The sequence below is a fragment of the Octodon degus genome, unplaced genomic scaffold (assembly GCF_000260255.1).
Source record: "Octodon degus isolate 3935 unplaced genomic scaffold, OctDeg1.0 scaffold00123, whole genome shotgun sequence".
NCBI classification, from domain to species: domain Eukaryota; kingdom Metazoa; phylum Chordata; class Mammalia; order Rodentia; family Octodontidae; genus Octodon; species Octodon degus.
In genome coordinates, this window is record NW_004524699.1 from 4,383,850 (window position 1) to 4,405,582 (window position 21,733).

The window sequence follows — 21,733 nt, forward strand, 5'->3', positions numbered from 1 at the left end:
CCACCTTTTGACTACTGCGAATAATGCTGCTCTGATCAGGCGTATGCAAACATCTCCCTGCTTTCAATTCACTTAGATTCAGGCCTAGCTGTGAGATGACTGAATGATTTGCCCCCTTCTTAATGAATAAGTATGCTGGGGGAGGTACTTTGAGACTACGTAAATATCCTGCTATTCTTGTCACACTTTCATGCTTTTGCCTACTAGCAGCTATTGATTCCTACCTGCGTCAATTATTCCAGTGGTTGCCAAATTCCATCATTCTTTCTATACATATTGATTGTAGTTCTATTGCAGGGAAGGGATTCCCCCTGTCTCCAGCTTCTATGGGAATGCAAACTCACCTTATTCAGTATGTTTGAAGCCTTTACCCCGGGGAGAGGCAAGTCATTAAGCAAAGCATTATGCGCTAGGAAACGCAGCTGACTTCCTCAAATTGAGATTCCCTTTCCCCGCCCAGGCATTCCTTTTGTCGGAGTGGACACCCTGTTTGCCCGAGAAGCTGCGTGCGCACTACGTTTCCCAGCGGCCACCGCGGCTACGTCATCAACTCGCGCGCCGGTTTGCTCGTGGGGCCGACTGCGGAGCGCCCGCGGCTGTGGCGGCAATATGGCGGACGTGTTGAGCGTCGGCGTGAACCTGGAGGCCTTTGCCCAGGCTATCAGTGCCATCCAGGCGCTGCGCTCCAGCGTGAGCAGGGTGTTCGACTGCTTGAAGGATGGCATGCGGAACAAGGAGACGCTGGAGGGCCGGGAGAAGGCCTTCATTGCGCACTTCCAGGACAACTTGCATTCGGTCAACCGGGACCTCAAGTAGGTACCGGCGGCGGGGCTGGGGTCGAGGGCCCGCCCTGTTCGCGCCGTGCCACGACCCGCTGCAACCCCGCGCGAGGCTTCGCGGTCCGGCGTCCCCCCTTTTCCGTGCTCTCCACCCCTCGCTCGACTCCCCCCTAGCCCCGCTTTCTCGCGTGCGTGCGCTCCGCCTCCTTTGCCGTGCTCCATCCCGGCCGGGGTCGTCCGCTCCGGCGAGGGGGCGCGCTCTTGCCGGGAACTTCCACTTGGCGGAGCCCAGCAGGTTTCTCACCTGTGGGCCCTCTGGGCCCGGTTGTGTGTGGTCAGATTGTAGTGACGGTCCAGATCAGCACTGCCCAGACCAGGGCCTGGATCTGATGGGCCCAGGTCCCCGCCCCCCAGCCTGGAATTCATCAGCTCCACCTCACCTCGCTCCCTAGCGAGACAAAACAGGCCTTGATCTGGCTGTCCCCCTACTAAAGCCACTGGCTCAAAACTGTCACTTCACTTTCAACGTTCGTTCAGTTCTTCTCAGTAGAAACCTAGTCTCTCGTATCTGTTAATGAAAATAATCGCTTATGCTTTAGTCTCCTTTCCCAGTTCTTGGTTTGTGGTTTGTTAAAGGTCTGGATTGTACGTTTTCTTCTGTCCTACAAATCTTGCCTTTTTTACTTCTACTTCATAAGTTTTATTGTAGGAATTAAATAAGAGTATGTCCGTAAAAGTCTAGCACACAATAGGTAATTATTGATTGCCCACGTCCTGAATTTGCCTTTCCTTCCTTTGGAGAGTTAGTTCTACCAGGAAGGTTAGAATTTCAGGATTTTTGCTTTTATTTCTCAGAACCGAGCTTAGTAGGAAAGGTATTTGGTGAGCTGCTGATCCTATGCATTTAGTGCTGGGGATGGAACCTAGTGCCTTGGGCCTGCCAGGCAAGTGCTGTACCACTGAATCACACCCTTAGCTCAGTTATTTTTTGCAACTTGGTCTCCTCAGTAGCCAGGTGAAAAGAAGAGGTAGGATGGCAAAGGTGGCGGTCAAATGTCCCTCCTCAGTTCCCGCATCCAGTGGCTGCCTGTGGGTGCCGTGCCAAGCACCAGTCATTACTTTCCCTGCTTGAGGAGCCATGGCAGTGTTTTCCTCATTTACATGTCCATTTTCTCTGGATTTGCTTCTTTTTTGGTACTGGAAATCGAACTCAGGACTTCACACTTGCCAGGCAGGTGCTGTGCCACTGAGCTATGTCCCTGGCCTGCTTCTCTTTTTGATGTTCAGGATGTCAAAACCCTTTACTGTTTTTAGAAACTTTAAATAATGGCACTACCCCTTGCCTTCTTTAATCTCTGTACTGTAGTGGCAAGAAGATGGCTGAAGATTCTGAAAAGAATGTAGCATGAGCTGTTCAGAAAGAGACTCTTTTGTTGGCAGTCGGGGGCTGGCCCCTCAGAACGCGCCTGCGGAATGTGCTTTTACAGTTGGCTCACTTTCCTGAGCTTCTCCAGAGTTTTGCTGCTAGACTGAAGCGTTTGTTTGACACAACCCCCTCCGTGGTGTCTTCCCATCCCATTTGTTTATTTTATCTCTTCTTTGTTTTGCTAAGTTTTACCATCTGTGAGGCGTCATGTACAAAGTCTATCCCTGTGTGGATGATAAATAATCATCATTTATTCAGGTACTTGCTGTTCTGCCAAATGTAGTGATCTGCACGTGGGTCTGAAAACCCTTTGTGAGCGGCAGTGTTGCGCCACATTGCAAGATCCCAGAAAGTCTCCTCCCCTGCAGAGACTAATTCGAGTTGTTAAATCCTGATTTTAGGAGTCTTACTGATTCTTGTACTCTCAACTTTTTTTTTTCTCCTTTGGATCAGCACCAGGGAGTTCTGTTTTAAATTGAGATTAAACTCCAAGTTAGGATTTTCCTTGGTTGTTCCTGGTCTTTTTTACCACTCATTCAGAAGATACTTCTTCTTAAGGCACTTCCAGTGTGTGCTTTGATGAGCAGCCGCTGGCTGGTGTGCTTGATGAGGCAGGCTCAGGTTTATGTGCTCTGTTTTTCAGTGAGCTGGAGCGTCTGAGCAACTTGGTGGGCAAGCCGTCTGAGAACCACCCTCTCCACAACAGCGGGCTGTTGAGCCTGGATCCAGTGCAAGACAAAACTCCGCTCTACAGCCAGCTCCTGCAGGCCTACAAGTGGTCCAACAAGGTACGGGCCGTCCTAAGTGGCATGAAGGGAGCAGAAGCCACATGTGCTTATCTCCCACATGGGTAGCAAGTGAGGGTCAGCTTTTGTTTCTTTTTACATTCTTTGCGTATTTATTCATGGACTTATGTTTGCCTCACTGGGGCCTAAATCCGGGGCCATGCAGCTAGCCCAGCACTGTGCCGTGGAGAGCAACGTCCTCCACCACTTCGTTGCTTATCTTCGAGTCAGCATGGATTTAAAGGTTCTGGATTTTTAGAATATCCTTGTAAGCTACTTTGAACACTTTGAGGATTAATTTTTAAAAGAATTTTAAGTCAGGTATATTTAAACTGAATACAGGTTAGGAGCAGCTTCTATGAACCTCTTGCTACTATATGAGGTATATTGTGCTATGTACATTTTTGTCTGGGAAGGTGCCCTCGCTTTCATCAGGTTTTCAGAGGTATTTGGCTCCCAGAAGGTGAAGGACTGATGATCTAAATGTTGAGTCATTCACTTTTTTTTTTCCTGTTATTACCTTGTAATGGGAGCACGTCACCAGAGTGCTGTCTGTTGGAGTACTGTCTAATTAGTACCTTAGACTCCATCTGAGGAAGATCGTTCCCAACATGTTCTCTAGAATTTGATACTCATAGTGTCTGTCAGCTGACAGCCCCATGACTTAGACCTCAGGACAGCCCTGAGAGCAAAGCTGAATTAGCCTAAAAACAGGAACGGCTAGGCTCATTAAGCCTAGAAACATTTTATTTTCTTATGAGTGCCTTTTGTTTATTAACTGTTGTTGTATGTGTGTTTTCCTGTTTATAGGGCATTTGAAAATACTTAGGAACAATTTTGAAAGCAGTTTTCATCACTCCCTAGAGATCACCGCTCTTGCAGTTACTGGCTCTGAGCTGCTCTGTCCCCTTGTTGTCCATCCCTTTTTTCCCTTAGGTCTTGGAGGAAACATGAGCCTTTTTAGTTTTTCTGGTGTGCAGGGATTTTTATTTGAATTTACCTTTGGGGTATTTTAGTGTTCTTTGGTTTGAAGTAGAACCCTGGAAGCTGAGCTGATTCAGAAAGAGGACGGTTTGTCCTCAGATATTGAAGAATTAACTTGAACCTTAAATGGCTAGATTTAGCCTAAAGTCTTTACCCCAATCTTCCAGCTGCCCATGTCGAAACTCATTTTAATCTAGTAGTTAAGTCTAGGAGTTTGGAAGAGACTTCGTTGGGTCAAAGAACTAAACTGTACAAGGGGGTTCTGGTGTGAGGCCGAGCTCATGGGGATCATCAGGGGACACAGCTGATGTGGCAGAAACCTCCTTTCTTGCTTGAGGCTTTCTGTTCTGATATTTTCCAAATGCTGGAAAAGATGCCTCAGCTGTTGTCGACATCTGCCTGGAGTTCTCCTAGTGTCTGCATCAGACCTTGAGAAATGACTGTGGCCCTGCTAGGCAGGTGTCCCAGAGATGACTCATTGAATCCCTGGGGGGAAACTCTTAGTTCAGGTCACCTGAAGCACAAGCAGGGATGCTTCTTGGAGTGAAAGGGGCAGTTCCCAAGCAGGGGCTGGATGAGTCGCGTTTTTATTACAGCCAGCTACCTGCCCAAAGGAAAGAGGGTTATTGAGCTAATAGTTTGGGAGATTCAAGGGCTAGTCGCCAGCATTGGCTTGACTCTGGTGAGGACCTTGGGGTGGCTGGTGTCACAGCAACGAGAGTGCATGTGGGGGGAGGAGGTCCCATTAGACAAGAAGCCAGAGAGGCAGGGTCCTGCACTCTTTCTGAGTGTCCCCAGCTGACCTAAGGATCTCCTGTCAGGCCCTGTCTCGAACAGGCTCTGCACTGTCAGTGCTGCTCTAAGGCCAAAGTTTTCAATGCATAAACCTTGGTGTTTAAACATGTCCGAACCATAACAGGGCAGACAGAAAAGCAGAGATGTTCTTGCAGTTGTCAAGCCAGGCGTGGGACTGTCCCAGCCCAGCAGACAGCCCTGCCCTCGCAGCTTTTCCCAGAAGCAATCTTGGTCACCTACTCGAAAGGTTACCTGGTATGTGGCTAGAATTTGGTCAGTGCCTGGTGATTTATTTCTGGTTAGACTCCTTGTACAAAGTTTTGCTTTTTGGTGTTAGGACAGTAAAAACATCTTGATATGTCACGTGGATAAAGTTCTTAAAGCTTAGAGCAACAAGGACTTCAGCGTTGGGAGTATATAAGCCAATCTCAAAACTAACAGTCACTACTTTTACGTTGAAGTGATTTTGAATGATGGTGGTTTACTTGTTCACTGAATTTAATTGTGCAGCTATTTCTTAGACCTCACCTTTATCCCAAAGTGGAAAAGAAATTGTATTAAAGGAAAAAATGTTTACATGGAACGTCTTGCTTTGGGGATACTGCAGCTGAACAGCACATATAACGATACACGCGTGTGTATCCCCTGCGGCGAGACTGGTGGCCTCCCCTGGGCCTGCCTGGTGAAGCGTCTGCACAGTGACCGTGCTTTCATTTCCTGTGTGCCAGCAATGAGAGCAGGCAGGAGATCAGCCTCTGAGGTGACAGCCAGCAGACTGAGGCCCAGTGGGCTGGCCTCTTCACAGCACCCCAGTGGACTAGTTTGGGTTTCCTGACTGAGGTCATTGCTTTTTCCTCTAAAACTCAATGCTTGGTTCAGTTTTAAGGTTTTCAACCCAAGGACACATTCTTCCCCCTTTTGGTTGCTTCCTAGAAACAACTTACAGTACATTGAACTTATACATCTTACTCGTTCCATCTATATTCCTTTTTAAAACATTTGTAATGATCTAACAAAGGATGAAGTTGACAAATACATGGTATTAGGGCTTGAAATTCTTTCTTTTGTTTTTTGTGTTTTTTTTGCGGAACCGGGGATTGAACTCAGGCCCTTGTGCTTGCCAGGAAAGCGCTTATTCCGCTGAGCCATCTCCCTGGCCCCTAATACATGGTATTATAGGTCCTTAAGTCCTTGCTCTTTCCAGGGCAGATAGCACTAGTCAAGTGTTGCATTCTTTCCTGCTGAGGCTGTGTGCTACCAGCTCATGGCCTTGCAGCTGTGTTCAGGGGTGAGGCAGCTGCTCAGAGGAGGGCTGCAGAGAAAGCGTGTTTATCATCTGTGATGGTAGATGACGGATGTCCCGTGTGACCAGTGCTTATTCGTACGGCACCTGATTTGGGGGAAGGATTTAAGGTAGATAGTAAGAATCCCTAAAATCCAGAAAGAAAAGAGGAAAACCTGGGTAATGTTTTACCTTGTTATGTACATTTCTGTAATAAATTCAAGAAGTAGCCTCCAGAAATAAGACAGTATTCTAATTTCCAGCTGGTGACACGGAGGAAGCAAAACAATTAATTATATGTGTTTATCTCGCTTCGCCTACAAATGAAAAGAGCTTTTTAATTGCCAGAGCTTTTACCATTCATCACTTTACCCTCAAAGAATTTAAACCAGCGAGTGCATTAATATGTGGAGTGAAGTTGGGGGTAACTTGCCAGTGTCAGCTCTCCGTGCTATTGGCTAAGAATGGAAGGATGTGGGAAGGGCTTTGATGCTGCCCTTACGTGGTGAACTTGCTGTTTTATCAGCAGTTGACCAAGGAAGAGTCTCATGCATGCCTAATGACTAGCTATTTTCTTCAGGGGATTTTCATAATTTTTGTCAAGTCAGTTGGCATATTAATTACATGGTAGTTGGCATAATTGGTAGAATAACACATTTAAAAATTAATCTAATTTAGTGAAATGATGTCAGTTTGCTGGGAGCAGCACTTTTTCCATTCTGAACCGGGAAAGAATTTAGCTTTTAACTACTCGGCACCTATTTTAGGTCATTGTTCTGTGGAGGAATGACAAGTTCCTTTGACTAGCCCCCAAAATAATTGGTGCCAATGCTGTCCTTGCTGTAAAGTCGTCAATGTAGACTTCATATCACTTATTATTTGTAGATGCTTTGCACTAGACTGAACATGTCTTAAAGGTCGTTTTCCCAGGTTTCCAGCGTCTTGTCACCAGGCTTTTATTTTCAGCTTTGACTTCGCTCGTTTGTTTGGGGCAGAAGGCTGCTGCGTAACATTGCTCCTTGGTGTCCATGGAGGGCTGCTCTCAGTGGTCTCCTCCTTCTCTCCAGGACGTCAGAAAACGCAGATACTGGAGTCCGTTACGGAAAATGGTGCAGTGTTTGCGTACAACTTTCACACATCCTCCCGTATAGTTTTTTCACTTTTGTTTTTTGAGTTGGGATCTTGCTGGTCTGGAACTCATGAGATCAGGTGATCCTCACCCCTCAGCCCCCCAGTAGCTGGGACATCCAGGGTGTTCCACTTGTGCTGCTTCCCTTGTGTACTTCAAGTCACCGACCTGACCTCCTGCATCTGATGCGATGTCCGTGCGGTGTGAATAGTTACTGCCCTGTACTGTTTGGGGAATAGTAAGAAGGAAAAGTGACTGTGCTTTTTTAGTGTAGACAGGGTGTTTTTGGTTAGCAGTCAGTTGAACATGAGGATGTATGACTGTATTTGCCTGGAGACCAGTATTTCACCTCTCCTTGATGATAGCGGAGGCGGCAGAGACCCTGAAAGTGCCACTTTCTGCTGGGTTTGGAAAATGGACCCAGAGTAAAGTGCTTTTTTTTTCTTCTTGGAACCAGTATTGAACTCAGGCCCTTGCACTTGCCAGGGAAGCGCTTATTCTACTAAGCCATCTCCCCGGCCCCTAAAGTGCTCTTTTTGCTGTTGTTTTTTTTTTTATATTTTAGGGAAGGGTCTACAGAGTGTTCAGGGTCCCACTACTAGATCAGACTCTTAGTGATCCGCCTGTTAACAGCCTCCTAAGAGCTGGGATTACAGCTGTGTGCCACCATGCCCAGTCTATTGACATCTCAGTGCACCTCAGGGGTGGGGCCGGCACAGCAGGCCTGGGGATGGAACCCCGGCCCTTATTGCAGGCGTGCCCTAAGAGCAGCTTTTGACTTCAGGAGGAAGCACTTGAAAGTTTGAAGACATCTACTCCACTCTGCCCTCCTGAGTTTTTCTCCAAATCTCCCTACTCCCTAGCTTTAGTTACTGTGACATTTGTCTCCCGCATCCCTCCCTGAAGACACCCTGGTTTTGCATCCTGGAGCTTCGAGGGTTGGAATTGTTTTATAGTGCAGTGCTGATCCTTTTCTGAAGGGAACTTGTCCTTGTTTCAGGGCAAACCTTAAATCCCAGAGGAGAGGTACTGTGTCTGTCTTGTTCCCTGTGTGGAGTGCTAGCAAGGTACATGGTACACAATAAGCATGCAATTAAAATTCGCTGAATGAATGAAAAATAAAGCTTTTTGTGTTGAATTTTTAATTTATAACCCCTTTTGTGGTTTGCTTGCTTGTATTTTTGATGAAGCATGATAAGGGCCTTTCCACTTTCAGTCATTACTGAGAAATCTAGTTGTGCTATTTATAGGTACGAGAAACTTCTGAGATGGTGTGCTGGGGCCAGGGCTGGATTCCAGGAGGCAATTTGGAAGCCAGGGTGAGGTCTGTTGGTGGACTGATGAGCACTCCTGGAGAGCTGAGGTCAGCAGTTTCAGCACTGTTGCCTGTCACCTGGGGTGCTGTGTGGACTGCTACAGTTAGGACCTGGTAGATGTCTCTTGGAGTTCACTGGTCAGGCTAATTTGAGCCACTGCACCTGACACCAGGTGTTCTGTGGCAACTGTTGAGTTGACAGCATGAGAAAACCAGCTTGAGAGAGCTGAGTGATTTCTGGAGGCTGGTGGTTCTATTTTGTGGGTTCTCGATAGCTTGTTTCTGTTTTTTTCGTGGCCAGGCCAGGCCTGACTCAGTCTTCCCTCTGCATAGCTGACACAGGTCAAATTCATTCAGATTCATCTGAATATGATAGGAGAGAAAGTTGCTTAAATGCTCCCCCAAACTCACCATGACTTTCAGGATTAAGCAGTGCTCTGGATTGTGCTTGTTGCCAAGGTACCCGATACCGTGGGTATAGGCGCCCTTTCTCCTGAGCCTAACCTTAGCTCCTCACCCAAGTGAACTTGCTGACATGGTGGGTTTGACTGTAGCATCAGCTGCCTGCTCCACCTTGAACCCTGTACCCTCCTTTTCCCGCCCACCCCTAGAGCTGGATTCCATGGGAACTATTACAAAATGAACAAAGTATTATAGCCCAACAGCAAAAACAGCAATGTAAAACCAGCTTAGCAGATATCTAGACACAGTAGGATCAGGAACATAAAGGCTAGATGGACATTCTGTGCCAGACTGCCGTGTTTTGGTCTAGCTCTGCATTTATGTGATGCCTTGAACAAGTCAGAAAATTCTTCTTGAGAATCAGTAAAATGAGGATAATGCTAGTATTTGTGTTGCTGGGTTGTAGCAAAGACTCTAAGATGAATTACGAAGGACTTGGGACATAGCTTGATAGTTGAGCACCTGCTTAGTGGATGTGAGGTTCTGGGTTCAGTTCCCAGTATCATGAAAGAAGAAAAGCATTAGGCTGACTCACACGCAGTTAGGGCCAAATAAATGGTGGTTAGGACTGTTAGGCACAACAGTAGTACATGTGTGCATACTTATGTATGAGGTGGCAGCATTGCTTTGGGATGAGGTGCGGAGACCCCACAGCTGGACCACCTTGGCTCCTAGCCCAGCTCTTCTGCCTTGTAGCTGTGAGGATGACTGTGAGTCTTGTTTCCTGTTCTGTAATATGGGACTAGTTCAGGAAGACTGTGAGGTTGGAAGGAAGTATGCCAAGTAGAGCCCTTTCCTGGGACAGAGTAAGTACTCCTTAGGGGCTGATCCCATGCTGTGAAAAACAAGGATGAGGACAGACGACTGCACTGTCCTGGCCTTTCCTTCAGTGACTTTCACTCTATTTCAAGGCCTCCCACCTGTGACTTTGGTATATTCTTCTGAAGTTCAAGATGCTTGCGCCTTGTGTCTCCAAAGAAGCCTAAGCATGGATAGCAACACTACTAGTATATGCATGGGTTTTTTCCTCATATACCTTGGAAGGGAAGACGAGGGATTGGGAATTGAGAAGCCATAAGAGGAAAAAAAGAAAAAAGAAATGAAACTGTAAGGAAGTATGAGAGGCTTTCCAGGGAGGAGGCGAGATGGGCTGACATATGTCCAAATAGGATTCTTCCTACTTTGGGATTCTCTAAGACCTTCCAGAGTTTGGCATCCAATCCATTCTGTAGTTTATCTGGTGGGAAAATGTGAGCCTGCTTGGGATTTTTAACATTGTTTCTTAGGAAAAGGTTTGAACACAAAAACCAATTTAAAAATAAATGTTTGGATGCTGTCCAGTGGCAGTCAGTGCCCATTAAAGCGGGGCTGTAGCGTCAGAATGGTGGGTTTGATCCCCTGCATCGCCAGTGTTATGATTGGGGTGAGGAGCCGACCCCGTCTGTGCCTCTGTGTGTAGTGTTGTGTGCCAGGATGACAGAGTCTGACACATCTGCACCTGGACCAGCTGGTTGTGGTGAGAGGCAGAGGGGAGGCACAGGGGGGTGCTGCACAGAGGGTACCTGACAGCTGTGTCTGGCCCTGGCTGCCAGGTGTCTGGTTGTCCTACCTCGTGCCAGGGCCTTTGCCCTGGGTTCTGCTGACCTTCCTGGCAGACTTGGATGACATCTCAGGGTCCTACCAGCTCTGACTTGCGTAGGTCTGGCGACGTTCCTGATGTGTCCCCACAGACATGGAAATGAGCTCCCCTCTGGGAACTGGTTGGGCAGTCTGTCCATCTCTTCCCACCCAGGAATGTCCCTAAAGTACCCAGAGAGAGGCAGCAGCCCTTAGGACCTTAGTGGAAAATTCCCTCACAGAGTCTCTAGGCAGCACTGGCCTCTTCAATGCACCAAGTGTAAATGTGAATGGAGATCAAGCGATGCCCCTGTAATTTCAGTGCTTTCTCTCCCAAGGCACTGGGCCAATTCCACTTCGTGACATTTACTTGTTAGCTGTGCTTTGTGAGAAGCATCCCAATGTTGTTACTGGAGTCAGGCTTGTGACCCCTGCATTTCTTTTCTCCGAGAGAGCGGGGTCACTCCCAGCTGCAGCCTGAGGCCTGGCCTGCACAGGCCACTCTGGTGTCAGGGTTCATCTCGATTCCCTTCCCAGCACTCTCCCATTGGCTTTTTGTGGACTGATGAGGTCTATGTGGTTTATCCCGAGCCTTCTATAGATTGTAAGTAGCGCTTCCCAAGGGCACGTTCTTGTCCCCGCAATGGGCTGTAAAGGAAGTCATCCTCTGTCATTGTCCTAAACACCCAGAAGCAGCGACAGGAAGCCTGCCATTGTGCTGTACAGAGAGCATCCGTCGCTGTGCCTTCCAGTCTTGTGTTCTCCTCTTCATGCTGATTTGTGAGGGAGAGGAGCCGCTCGCCTGTTACTGTGGTGTTTTACTCTCGTTGCTCTGCCTTCTCTAGGCCAGCACGTCTGTTCTGCAGCTCCACTTGTCCTCTTTGCACCTCGACACCTAACTGTTGGGAAGCTAGATCTCTCCCTGAGATCCAGCCCAGGGGCCTTCATATTCTTCTGCAGACCCAGCTTCAACAATTCAGAATGTTTGCCAGTCTTAAGTCATTTCTTTCCCTGTCCCTTCCCTGCACACTTTCTTCCTGAGGGGCTGCTGAGGACCAGAGTATTTGCAAGCAAATGCTGAACCTGATGTGATTTTGCCTGCAAACCCCTTCACCTTCCTTGCTTGTCCTCTGCCAGCTGCATTCAGCTGGATGAATGGTGTTTCCCAAGGGCCAGAATCCTTCTCTTAGGGTCTTTGCACATATTTGTCCATCTCCTTTGTGTGAAAAACTTAGTCATTCAGGGCTCAGCTTAGTTGCTGCCTCCCCTGGGAAGTCTTCTGAGGCATACCCAAAATAGGTGGCCCTGTGATTGCCCCTGTGAATTGATTGTTCCTTCCCCACTTGAGCACTTTCTCACATGATCAACCTGTCACCTGGTGGGATTGAGGCTTGGGCATGTTACCTTATGTCGGAAGGCCTCAGACAGCAAGACAGGAGAACATCAGACCTCTTTCCCAGGGTGATTCTGAGGATCTGCCTAGAAACATTGAGTTTCGAGTTCAGGGCAGGGTGCCTAGTGTCATTTAGTAAAGAGTACTGATGCTATCAGCTGTTCCTGTTTGTGCAGTAAAACATATTTGGATTGAATTACCCTTACGGTTCCGCATCTCTCCCTCTTTCCTTTGAGATTGTTTGTGGGTTTTCCTTTGGAATCTGATTTGATTTGTTTCACCTTGACCTTTCTTAGGTTCCACGTGGTGCTTATTAGAGGCAGTGTGAGAGGGAGCAGCGCGGTGAGTGCAGGAGGCTTTGTCCTCAGCCCCTGGCTGCAGTCCTGCTCCCAGGGAGCCTCTGTGCAGCTTAGGATTTCTGCCCAGACCCGGGAAAAGAGGCTGGGGCAGCCACTTTGCCTCCTGTTCCCTCTCTGTCTTTTGGCTTCTAGTGCTTGTGCCCCGCATTCTCCTGCTGTGCGGCAGTCACTTGCGTGGGAAGTTTGTTGCTGGGGCCAGTCCTGCCCAACCAAGGCCATAGCTCCACTTCTGCTTTTCCTTGCTGACTCGACAGAATGAGTGGAACTCCCAAGACTCCGCTTGGCCACAGGACAGTGTGATCATCTAGGCTGCCTGTGCCTTGGCCATATTGCCAGACTTGTGTCAACCTGGTGAAGTGGATGCACTTTCTGAAGTCTCCTGTAGCCTCATTGGTGGCCTCAAGGACCCTGGAGTGGTTGGCTGTGCCCTGCCATCCACCTCCTCTCAGCTGGGGTTGCCTTACTTTGGTGAAGACCAAGCGGAGTTGATTGCAGCTGTTTTTGCCCACTGCCTCTGGGAGGCTGCACTGACCACCCTGTGTCATACACTTCTCCTGGTTTGGAACTGTGGTTTCACCTTTAGATACCTAGCATCTAGGTACTAGTAATTGAGAATCACCATGTCAAATTCCCAGATATTCCAGGGACTTTACTTCCTTAGCCTAAGTGTCAGATCTCAGGGGGACCTCAGAGATCAGATTAGTCATCACACCTTCTTTTTAGATTGACTTTTCCCTGGTCATGCTCCCAACCCTCTTCGTGTCACTAGCAGTGTCTTGGCAGCTTGAAAAGGAAACACTAACTGGACGTTCAGGAGAGTGTGTTTCTCTTCATGTGGAGTCCCAGTAAGACACCACTCTCTCTGAGGTGACCCACGTCCGTCCACATGACATAGCAAAGGGAGTCATCAGGGACAGGCAGACATGATCCACTGACAGCTAGTCTTGGGACCCAGCTGAGGTTAGGATGTGGCCCAGGGGAACCACCTTGACCCTCATGGGCAGAACAGCCCTAATGCCTTTAGCTTTTGGAGAGGTCTTGCTTTAAGCTGTGGACATGATAAGTGACTGGCATCATGACTGGGTGTCTCACAAAAGAGAAAGGACTGTTCAGGAGTACCCGGTTTCCTCCACTGACCTGGGAGGGAGGTACCAAAAAATAGCTGTGTCAAGATAGGTGTTCTTCCTCTTTTGTGCCCCCACTGGCTTTTTGAGACAGGGTCCCACTGTGTCGTTCAGACTGGCCTTAAACTCACAGTGACGTTCCTGTTTCAGCCTCATGAGTGCAGGGCTTAAAGGCATGCACCACCATGCCTAGCTGTCTTTTCTTTTAAACAGGACCTGCATTTAGTCTTCTGTTGGAGTTGTGTGCTACCAGTTGCTCTTCTTTTCCCCATTTATGTCTTAATCTGTGTTTTAGGATTAGAGAGCAGCATTCTTCCATGGGCTTCTGATTATTATACCTGTCATTAGTTGCCACCCCTGCCTGCACACTTTGGATTGAGCTTGCTTCTCGATGCCTCCCTGAGTTGGGAAGTGAGTGTGCATGCATTCCCATGGTCAAAACTTATTGTAAGAATCTCAACTGTAATCACTTCCCAACTTTGCTCTTGAGTTACCACTTGAGTTTCCCAACTTTGCCTTTTGTTAGGACATTTCTGGCCCATTTGTGCAGTGTGTGTCATTGAGTACCTCCTGTGTGCAGGTGCCTACTGTGTGCAGCATTCTAGACACAGTGAGTGAAGCTGATAAATTCCCACTTTCCAGGATGTTAACCTCCATTCTTTTTTTTTTTTTTTTTTTGAGGTATCGGGGATTGAACTCAGGACCTTGCACTTGCCAGGCAAGCACTTATTCTACTGAGCTATATCTCTCTGGCCCTCTCCATTCAGCTTTATAACTCAACTAGAGAAGTACAGGGCCCACACTTCTGGTTTTAATAATAATTCCTAGCCTTGTTTCTGGTCTTTTTTTTTTTTTTTTTTTCCTGGGTGGAACTAGGGATTGAACTCAGACTCTTGCGCTTGCCTTTTTTTTTTTTTTCTTTTTAAATCCAGTAACCACTGGCTATAAATGCCTCAGCTACCTTTTCTAATTATCAGAAAAGAACTTAACTCGCAGAGGTGTTGGGAGATTTACCTGGCACATGTACCTGATCTAGAAAAGTATCTAAACAGAAAGCTGATTTTGTCTTGCTTTTGGAGCATCTTAAATATCATCCCATTTTTATAGCTTGTTGCATTTTAATTCTGTTGTATGCTTAATGCAAACGCAAATTCCTTATTAGTGATAGAAAGTGTTTGGTTTATTTGCCCTTGGCCTGTCACTAGTTTGTCCTTATTTTATACCAACCTCAGACTATGCCTGTTTTAAGTAAGAGGTCCTCATTGATTTTAGGACTTATAATTGTGTCCACAGGGGAAAAGAGTCACTTGATTAGCGTTAGGGTACTCACTTCTCTGCTGTCACCAACCTCAGATCTGACCCTGTTGCTGTGTCTGTTTCATGAGAGAACTTTCCACGTTTCCTGTGCATTGTGGCTTGGTGACTGTAGGAGAGGCTGTTACACATTTGTTATTCTCTGTACAGTGGTCCTTTTTGGGGCATGCTTCAGGAACCCTGGAGGATACTTGAAACCCTGAGTAGACTGAACCGTGTAAGTTAGTGTCTTTTCAGCACTCATTCTCACAGTGGCTCTATACTGCATTTTAATGTACGACAGCAAAGCTAGCAAGCATTTCTTTTGTCTTCTGCATAATTTTATGGACAGAAGGCTTGTTCTTATGGTAGATCTTAGTATCATCAGCATATAATTCTTTTTTTCCTTGCTGAGCTAAGAACTGTCTTTTTACTTAAAAGAAGCACTTTATGCTTCTCTTTGGTATGTGATTTCCAGCATCACAGCTATTGTGCTTTGGTCATTATTAATTAAAATAAGGTTCTGTGAACATAAATAAAGTTCTGTGGACCTGAGAAACATAACAGTTGATCTGATCACCCAGGCAGACGGTGGGTGATGCACAGGTAGGAGAGGATACAGTGTGGACGCTTAGATAGAGGTGCCGTCTCCGGGCTGCAAGGGAGGCAGTGGGATCCCTCAGCATCTTTTATCACACCGCTCAGGGGAGCGTGCAATTTAAGACATAGGAGTTGTTTACTTCTGGACTTTTTTGTTTACTCCTTTCAGAATGTTCTTGGTAGCAAGAAATTTATACTATGGAAGGGGCCTGCCCCTTAGCTCAGTTCTTTAAGTGGCTGCTTCCACAAAGCAGTCAGGCTCAGGTTGCTGTGGTTTGATCCCCACAACTCAAGCCAGCCAAACCTGCCCTGAAGGCATTCGGAGCAAAAAAAAAAAAAAAAGAAATTTAGACTGTGGAAAACTGAGCCGCAGAACAAAGTGATGACTGTATTTCTAGCTGAGCTGTGTAAGTGTCTGGAGCTCCTGGGGTGCTGGGGTGGCTTTGCCTGTATGTGACTGACCCTGTGTACCTGCCTCAGTCCTCACCAGGGCTGAGTGAGTCCTGAAGGCACTGTTTTCTGTTGGCCAGACTTCCTGCCTGGCTCTTCATCCAGTTACCTGACTGTACTAAGTGTTGTCTTCCTTGCCATCTAAACTTACATCTTATAATTCATTATGTTTCCTCAAACTCACTGAATTGCTTGGAAATGGTGCATCACTGTGGTGTTTGTATTGAGAACTGGAATCACCCAAGTTCAAAGACTGATTCTTGGCTTCTCAGTGAGTGCTTACAGTGATGCAGTGGCCATCGGAGAGCTTTGCTCAAACCGCTGTGGAGCTTTCCAGGTTCCCCTGCTCACAGGTGAGTGGGCTTGAGGACACCTTGTTTGCAGGGGTTGATGTGCCTGGCACAGAGCTGGCACACGGTAGACACTCAGGGGGCCTTGGCTTCCCTTTCATCACCCCAAGGTTTCTTCCTCTCTGTCCTTTCCCCCCAGACTCTTGGTTTGAGACCGTGAAGATATTCCTGTTTAACTAGATTACTTCTGAGCTGGATTTGGATAGTAAAAATGCCAGTTCTTTTTGCCTTTAAGCTGTTTAAAAAAAAAAAAAAAGAAAAAGAAAATCTGCAGTGGGTCACGGAGGCCGACACTCCTTCCTCTGTCCTTTGTTTTTCCAGCCTCAAACAGAGCAGTCTACGGTAATTTTAATTGCTTGCATGCACTCAGACATTGAGATTTTAATGCTTTTTCACAGTAGTTTAGATAGTGTAACCACATGATCTCACTGAAAGTTCCTTGGGCTCCTCAGCCAAAACACTGTACGTGGGGACCTCAGCTTATAAAGCCAGAACGTTGTAATTTCCTAGCAAGATGTCTCGTGGGAAATGTTGCTTTTCCTATAGAGGTTTTTCTCTGATGATGGGGTGTAGTCCTCCTCTGTCAGGTAGCGATGGGCAGGGATTGCTTTCAGGGAGGGTTTTCAGAGCTCCTCGCTGGCAGAGGTGGCCGGGGCAGTTGCTTGATTCTTACGAGTTGCCAAGTGGAAAGGGACTCTTGCAGGCTTCCCCTTTGCTTGGGTCTTAGAGGGATGGTGACACTCCCTGTGGCTGGTTGTGGTCTGTAGGGCACTTCCCCTTGTGGATGCCTGGTGCCCAATAATAATAACAAGTGCTTGCTGTGGCTAGGACATCAGTGTCAGTCCCCAACCAACCCATCTTACCAGTTCCAGTTTTCTCCCCGTAGAATATCAGCATGAGCTTCAGAAATGCAAGAAGATACCTCGTATGCTAAGATATCTTGATGACTCCCCTATATCCTCAGGACTGGGACAGACTCCATAACACATCGTAGTCGTCTCAGTTGGTTTTGTAGTGCCCCAGGTTAGCCCCCAGTCACCTTGAGGTGCCGTATGTGCCCTGCTGCCTTGTGTCTCTGCCAAAGCTGTTGCCCTGCTTTAATGCGTGTAGCCCCCTTTGCCTGGCAATTATATTCACATCTGTACATACTTATTTATAGTCACACACTTGGGAGTCTTCGAACTCCCCAAACTGGGTGATCCTTTCTTCTGCACATGTGCTTCTGGGGTCTCCCCACCCTGTACTGCCTGCATCATGGCACGTCACGCTGAACTAGAAGTACAGTGCTGCTGTGGGGACAGAGGCCGTGCCAGCTTGCTCAGCATTGTAGTTCCAGTGCCTAGCAACCCAGCATTTGGAGTTAAATAAGTAGCTTCATTGTCATCAAAGTCAGTATACTTACGCACGCTCTGTGTGGTTGAGCAGAGGCGCTGGGAAGCAGAGTCAGGATTCCAGGGTCTGCTTGGCGTGGGCTGGTAGATAGCACGTAACCACTGCACCCTGTGCCAGGAGGCCTGCTGTGTTCTGCTCACGGCCTGGTTCGCTGAAGGATAATGCATATCAAGGTGTGTGTGTGTGTGTGTGTGCGCGCGCGCACGTGTGTATGTGTGTGTGTTTTAAACTAGTTTGGGAATACAAACAGAAAGCAAATTATCTTAATTATATTGAGGCAGATAGGAAGAGGGTAGAGAAAGGGTAGAGGGAAAGGTACAGAAGCTCCTCAGACTTACTGTAGCTCAGGATAGTTTCTTTTTTCTTTTTTTTTTTTTTTGTGGAACCGGGGATTGAACTCAGGCCCTTGCGCTTGCCAAGGCTTATTCCACTATTCCACTGAGCCATCTCCCCGGCCCCTTCTCAGGATAGTTTCTGATGTGTGGATGTGACCATTGTCTTCAAGCCCAGGAGAGCTGTGTAGTGTGGGGTTAAATCATATACTCTAGCGCCTAGTGGCACGGCTTCGTCCCTTTACTCATTGTGATGTCGGGCAAGTTATTCTGTCTCCTGATACATAGCACGGGGTTGTGACCTTAGCATGGGGTTGTGACGGTGTCCACCTCAGGCTGTTGTGGGTGTGGAGTGTCAGGGTTGTGTATTGTGAACGTCTCAGGAGAGGGGCTGGCTACGGTTAGCATCAGCCGCAGTTCTTTTGTCTGCTGTGAGAGTTCTGTGGGCTTAGCCTTCATTTGTTCTGGAGGGAGCAGGATTCCTAAAACTGAAATGACCTGCCCTAGGTCCCCAGGCTACAAATGGCCAGAAGATTCAGTGTCTAGCCCTGGCCCTGGTCTTGGGTTTGTTACCTGGAGAATGTGGTGTCTGTAGATTTAGAACGGGACAGAGCTTGAAAATGGCTTCTCATTGTGGTGGACTCTCTGAACATTTCCGTAGCTCTATGAAGTACATGGATCCCTGAACCTTGACACCTGTCAGTATCCTTGTGTCATATTTTTGGATGTTGCTTTTTCTAAGTTTGAGTTGTGAAAGTGTGTCTGAGCTCCCAAACCTTCAGGGCCGGAGGGGGGCCTCAGATCTCTGTCCTCATGCCAGGACTATACTCATCCATCCTTGTGGCTTCTGCCAGCCCTTGGCATAGAAGTAACTTAAGCACTGCACTGGAGTTCTGAATTTGGGGTCCATTTCTTTTCCAGGAAAACAGCCGCTTGCTTGCTTTTTTAAAATTTTTTTTAATGGAACCGGGGATTGAACTCAGGCCCTTACGCTTGCCAGGGAAGCGCTTATTCCACTGAACCATCTCCCTGGCCCCGCCTAGCTTTCATCAAAAAGTTTGGGGAGATCTTTGGCTATAACAAGTAAGAGCCAATGCTGGGAGGAAAAAGTGTTATTGTTTTTCAAAAATGTATAAATAAAGCATTTTGCTAATAAAATGTTTATAACCTTCTTGAAATATAACACATTTTGCAGTGATTAACATGATATACTCTATAAAAGTTTATTATAGAATACTCAAGCCAAAACAAGATAGTTTTAAAATATGCCAAATCAACTTCGTTTGCAAACTACTACTAGTGCAAATATAAAAAGAAAAGCTCACAGTCAAACTCAGTAGTAGCTCTTGAGGTGTAGTTGTTTTTGTACCATAGCATTATGTCCAATTGTAACTGTGCTGGGCAGGACAGACCCTCCATAGCCCAAGGGACAGGGCCAACGGGAGTGGGCTGAGTATGTGACGTGGCTTTTGTAGCTCATGACTCCCTTCCCACCTGGAGAACTCCCTTCTGAAGTTGAGCTTCACCCCTTATCCCACTCCCCTTTTCCTTTTGTAAAATGTCCCGTAGGTAGTGCTGCAGAAATGTTATTTATGCAGAGAAGGTCTTGCCTCATTCTTCCCTTGGAGAGGGACTGTACTGGCTCAAGCTTTGAGGAGGAGTGGAGCTTGGGAGACCTTCCTCTGAAAGGAAAAGGGAAACATGTTGAAACAGGTGGACAGCAACCTGGCCTGATGGTGCAGCATGGGACCCTGGGGGGTGGCGCTGTTATGACAGTTCCAGAGCAGCATGGCCATTGAGTAGGGTGCAGGGCTCCATGGACAGTGACATTTTCTGGCCCTAGTGCTCATTCTCCAGGCTGTAGGAGCTGGCCTGCTTCAGACGTGAGCTTATATCTGTGTCTGTCAGGGGTGTGTCCTGTGCCTTTTCTTCTTTTGTTGACGGTCACCATTTGTTCTCTTTGCCCAGCTGCTTCCAGCTGTGTCTGTCCAGGCATGGTGGGGTATTTGCACTGTGACAAGACCTTGTCACTCCTACTTTGCCTTATGGCAGGGACCTGCTTACTCAGGCTTTAATCTCTGAAGATGTACAGCAGTTCTTTACAAAACCATGTAGCTCAGCAGCACAGTCACTTGCCTGGCAAGTGCAAGGTCCTGAGTTTGATTCGCAGCAACCCCCCCCCCCCAAAAAAAAAGAAATTGAATTTTGTTAATTTTTTTTCTCCTTGAAACAACATACCATTCCCTCTTCCCAGGCAGTGCAGGCAACTGTATCAAATCCTGTGTGACATGGGGCAGGTCACTTGGCCTCTCTGGAGTCTCAGTTTCCTCAGCTTCAAATAGGGGCAGAGCTTGTTCTTTTCTTCTAGGGTTTTGGTGCAGATCCAGGGAGGTCATGCTTGTGAAAACCTCAGCTGAGGGTCTGAGTGTGCGTTCTGGGGAGTGTGACACTGCAGCGTGGCTTGGCTGCTGACTGTGGTGGCTGTGACCTGGCTGCTGTTGTTTCTGAAGTACCAGTGAGTCGCGGTTGTGGGAGGTTACACGTTCCAGCAGCATCGCCCACCAGACAGGGCACCCGAGCTGCTTTCCCCCAGAGGGGTTTCCAGCCTTGCTGTACAAAGGGCTGTGGGTGTGGAGACTATAGTGGACCTTGTGTTTAAGGTTGCCATCCTCAAGGCTCTCGGAGCCCGCCTTGGGCCATCCCCCAGATCCCCCCGCCTCTGGCTCCAGAGTGTGACTGAGATGCAGCCTTGGAGCTGCTGGCTGGTTGGCCTTGGGAGAAGCCAGGCAGTAGAGCTTGCCAGCACAATTTGTACTTTGATTAATTTATTTAATCTTAACTGTGTTGTATCAACCTGTGAAGATAATTATGCTCAAATTGCTGTTTAAACTTGAAGCTTGCCTCCCATTCACAAAGGCCTTTGCTGGCCACGACTCCTCACCCAAGTCTTTCTGAGGGCAGTTCTTTTTCTCTTGCCCCCACTGAGATCCCACACGTTCCAAAGTGAATACTTGAGTTTGGGTTAGAGGGTTTTAAGAAAGGAAAGCACTGGTTTGGATTCTGATCCAGGATGTCATGTCTCATGGATGAAGAACTGGGCCCTTTTATCTTGATGTGTGAGTAAATAGGCTTCTTTTCAGGCTGTGAGATTCTGTAAGTGGCTGCTGCTGTTCTTTGTCCTTTTGAGTCCAGCAGGATTTTCAGAACAGGGCTAGAACAGGTTCCCAAGTTCTTTGCAGGCTTGGGACAGAGGTCCAGGTGGTAGGGGCACTCACCAAATCACTTCTCTTTTGTCAAATGTGAGATGCCACTGATTGTAAAGCAGTGTTCTTTTTTATACCACTGCAAAGTGAACATGCTGTTGGAGGTGATTTTCAGATAGCATGGTCGTAAGATGTGTTGTGATTTGAAGTTTTAGAATGAGTGGTATATAATATATTGATAATGGGACTGGCTACAGAGGCCATAGCTTTTCTCACAGTTTCACTAAAGCTGTAAAGCCGTAGATTTGGAGGACCCAGATATTTCTGTTACACACTAACCTTCACGTGACCTTCCAGGTTATTGCAAACAGAATGCCAAATGCCTCTGTGAGGTAGGAAGAGGGGACCAGTGTTCCTTTGTCACACGTGAAAACACTGGGAAAGAAGAGCAGTAACTGTTACATTGTGTTTTTGTTTGACTTTCAGATGATCACATTCCACATGGTTTTATTCAGCTTAATATGAAGTTTTTCCTTTGACAATTGGTGACCAAGTTTCAGTCATTCTTTGGTGTTTGTGTGTGGGTAGGCAGGCAGTACTGGGGAGTGAACCCAGGGCGTCCTCACACATGCTAGGCCAATGCTCTTATGAGTTACCTCTCCA

General features: G+C 47.3%; 1 protein-coding gene across 1 annotated transcript in view; it reads left to right on the forward strand.

Annotated features, from left to right (window-relative positions):
• Positions 1–571: 571 nt before the first annotated feature.
• The window catches only part of Med27 (mediator complex subunit 27), a 187,596-nt gene continuing 166,434 nt past the window's right edge, over positions 572–21,733 (forward strand). Inside the window, exons 1-2 of the mRNA XM_004640436.2 lie at positions 572–812; positions 2,849–2,993. Coding sequence (XP_004640493.1) covers positions 610–812; positions 2,849–2,993 — 348 coding nt within the window. The 5' untranslated portion in view covers positions 572–609. The remainder of the gene's footprint in view (positions 813–2,848; positions 2,994–21,733) is intronic.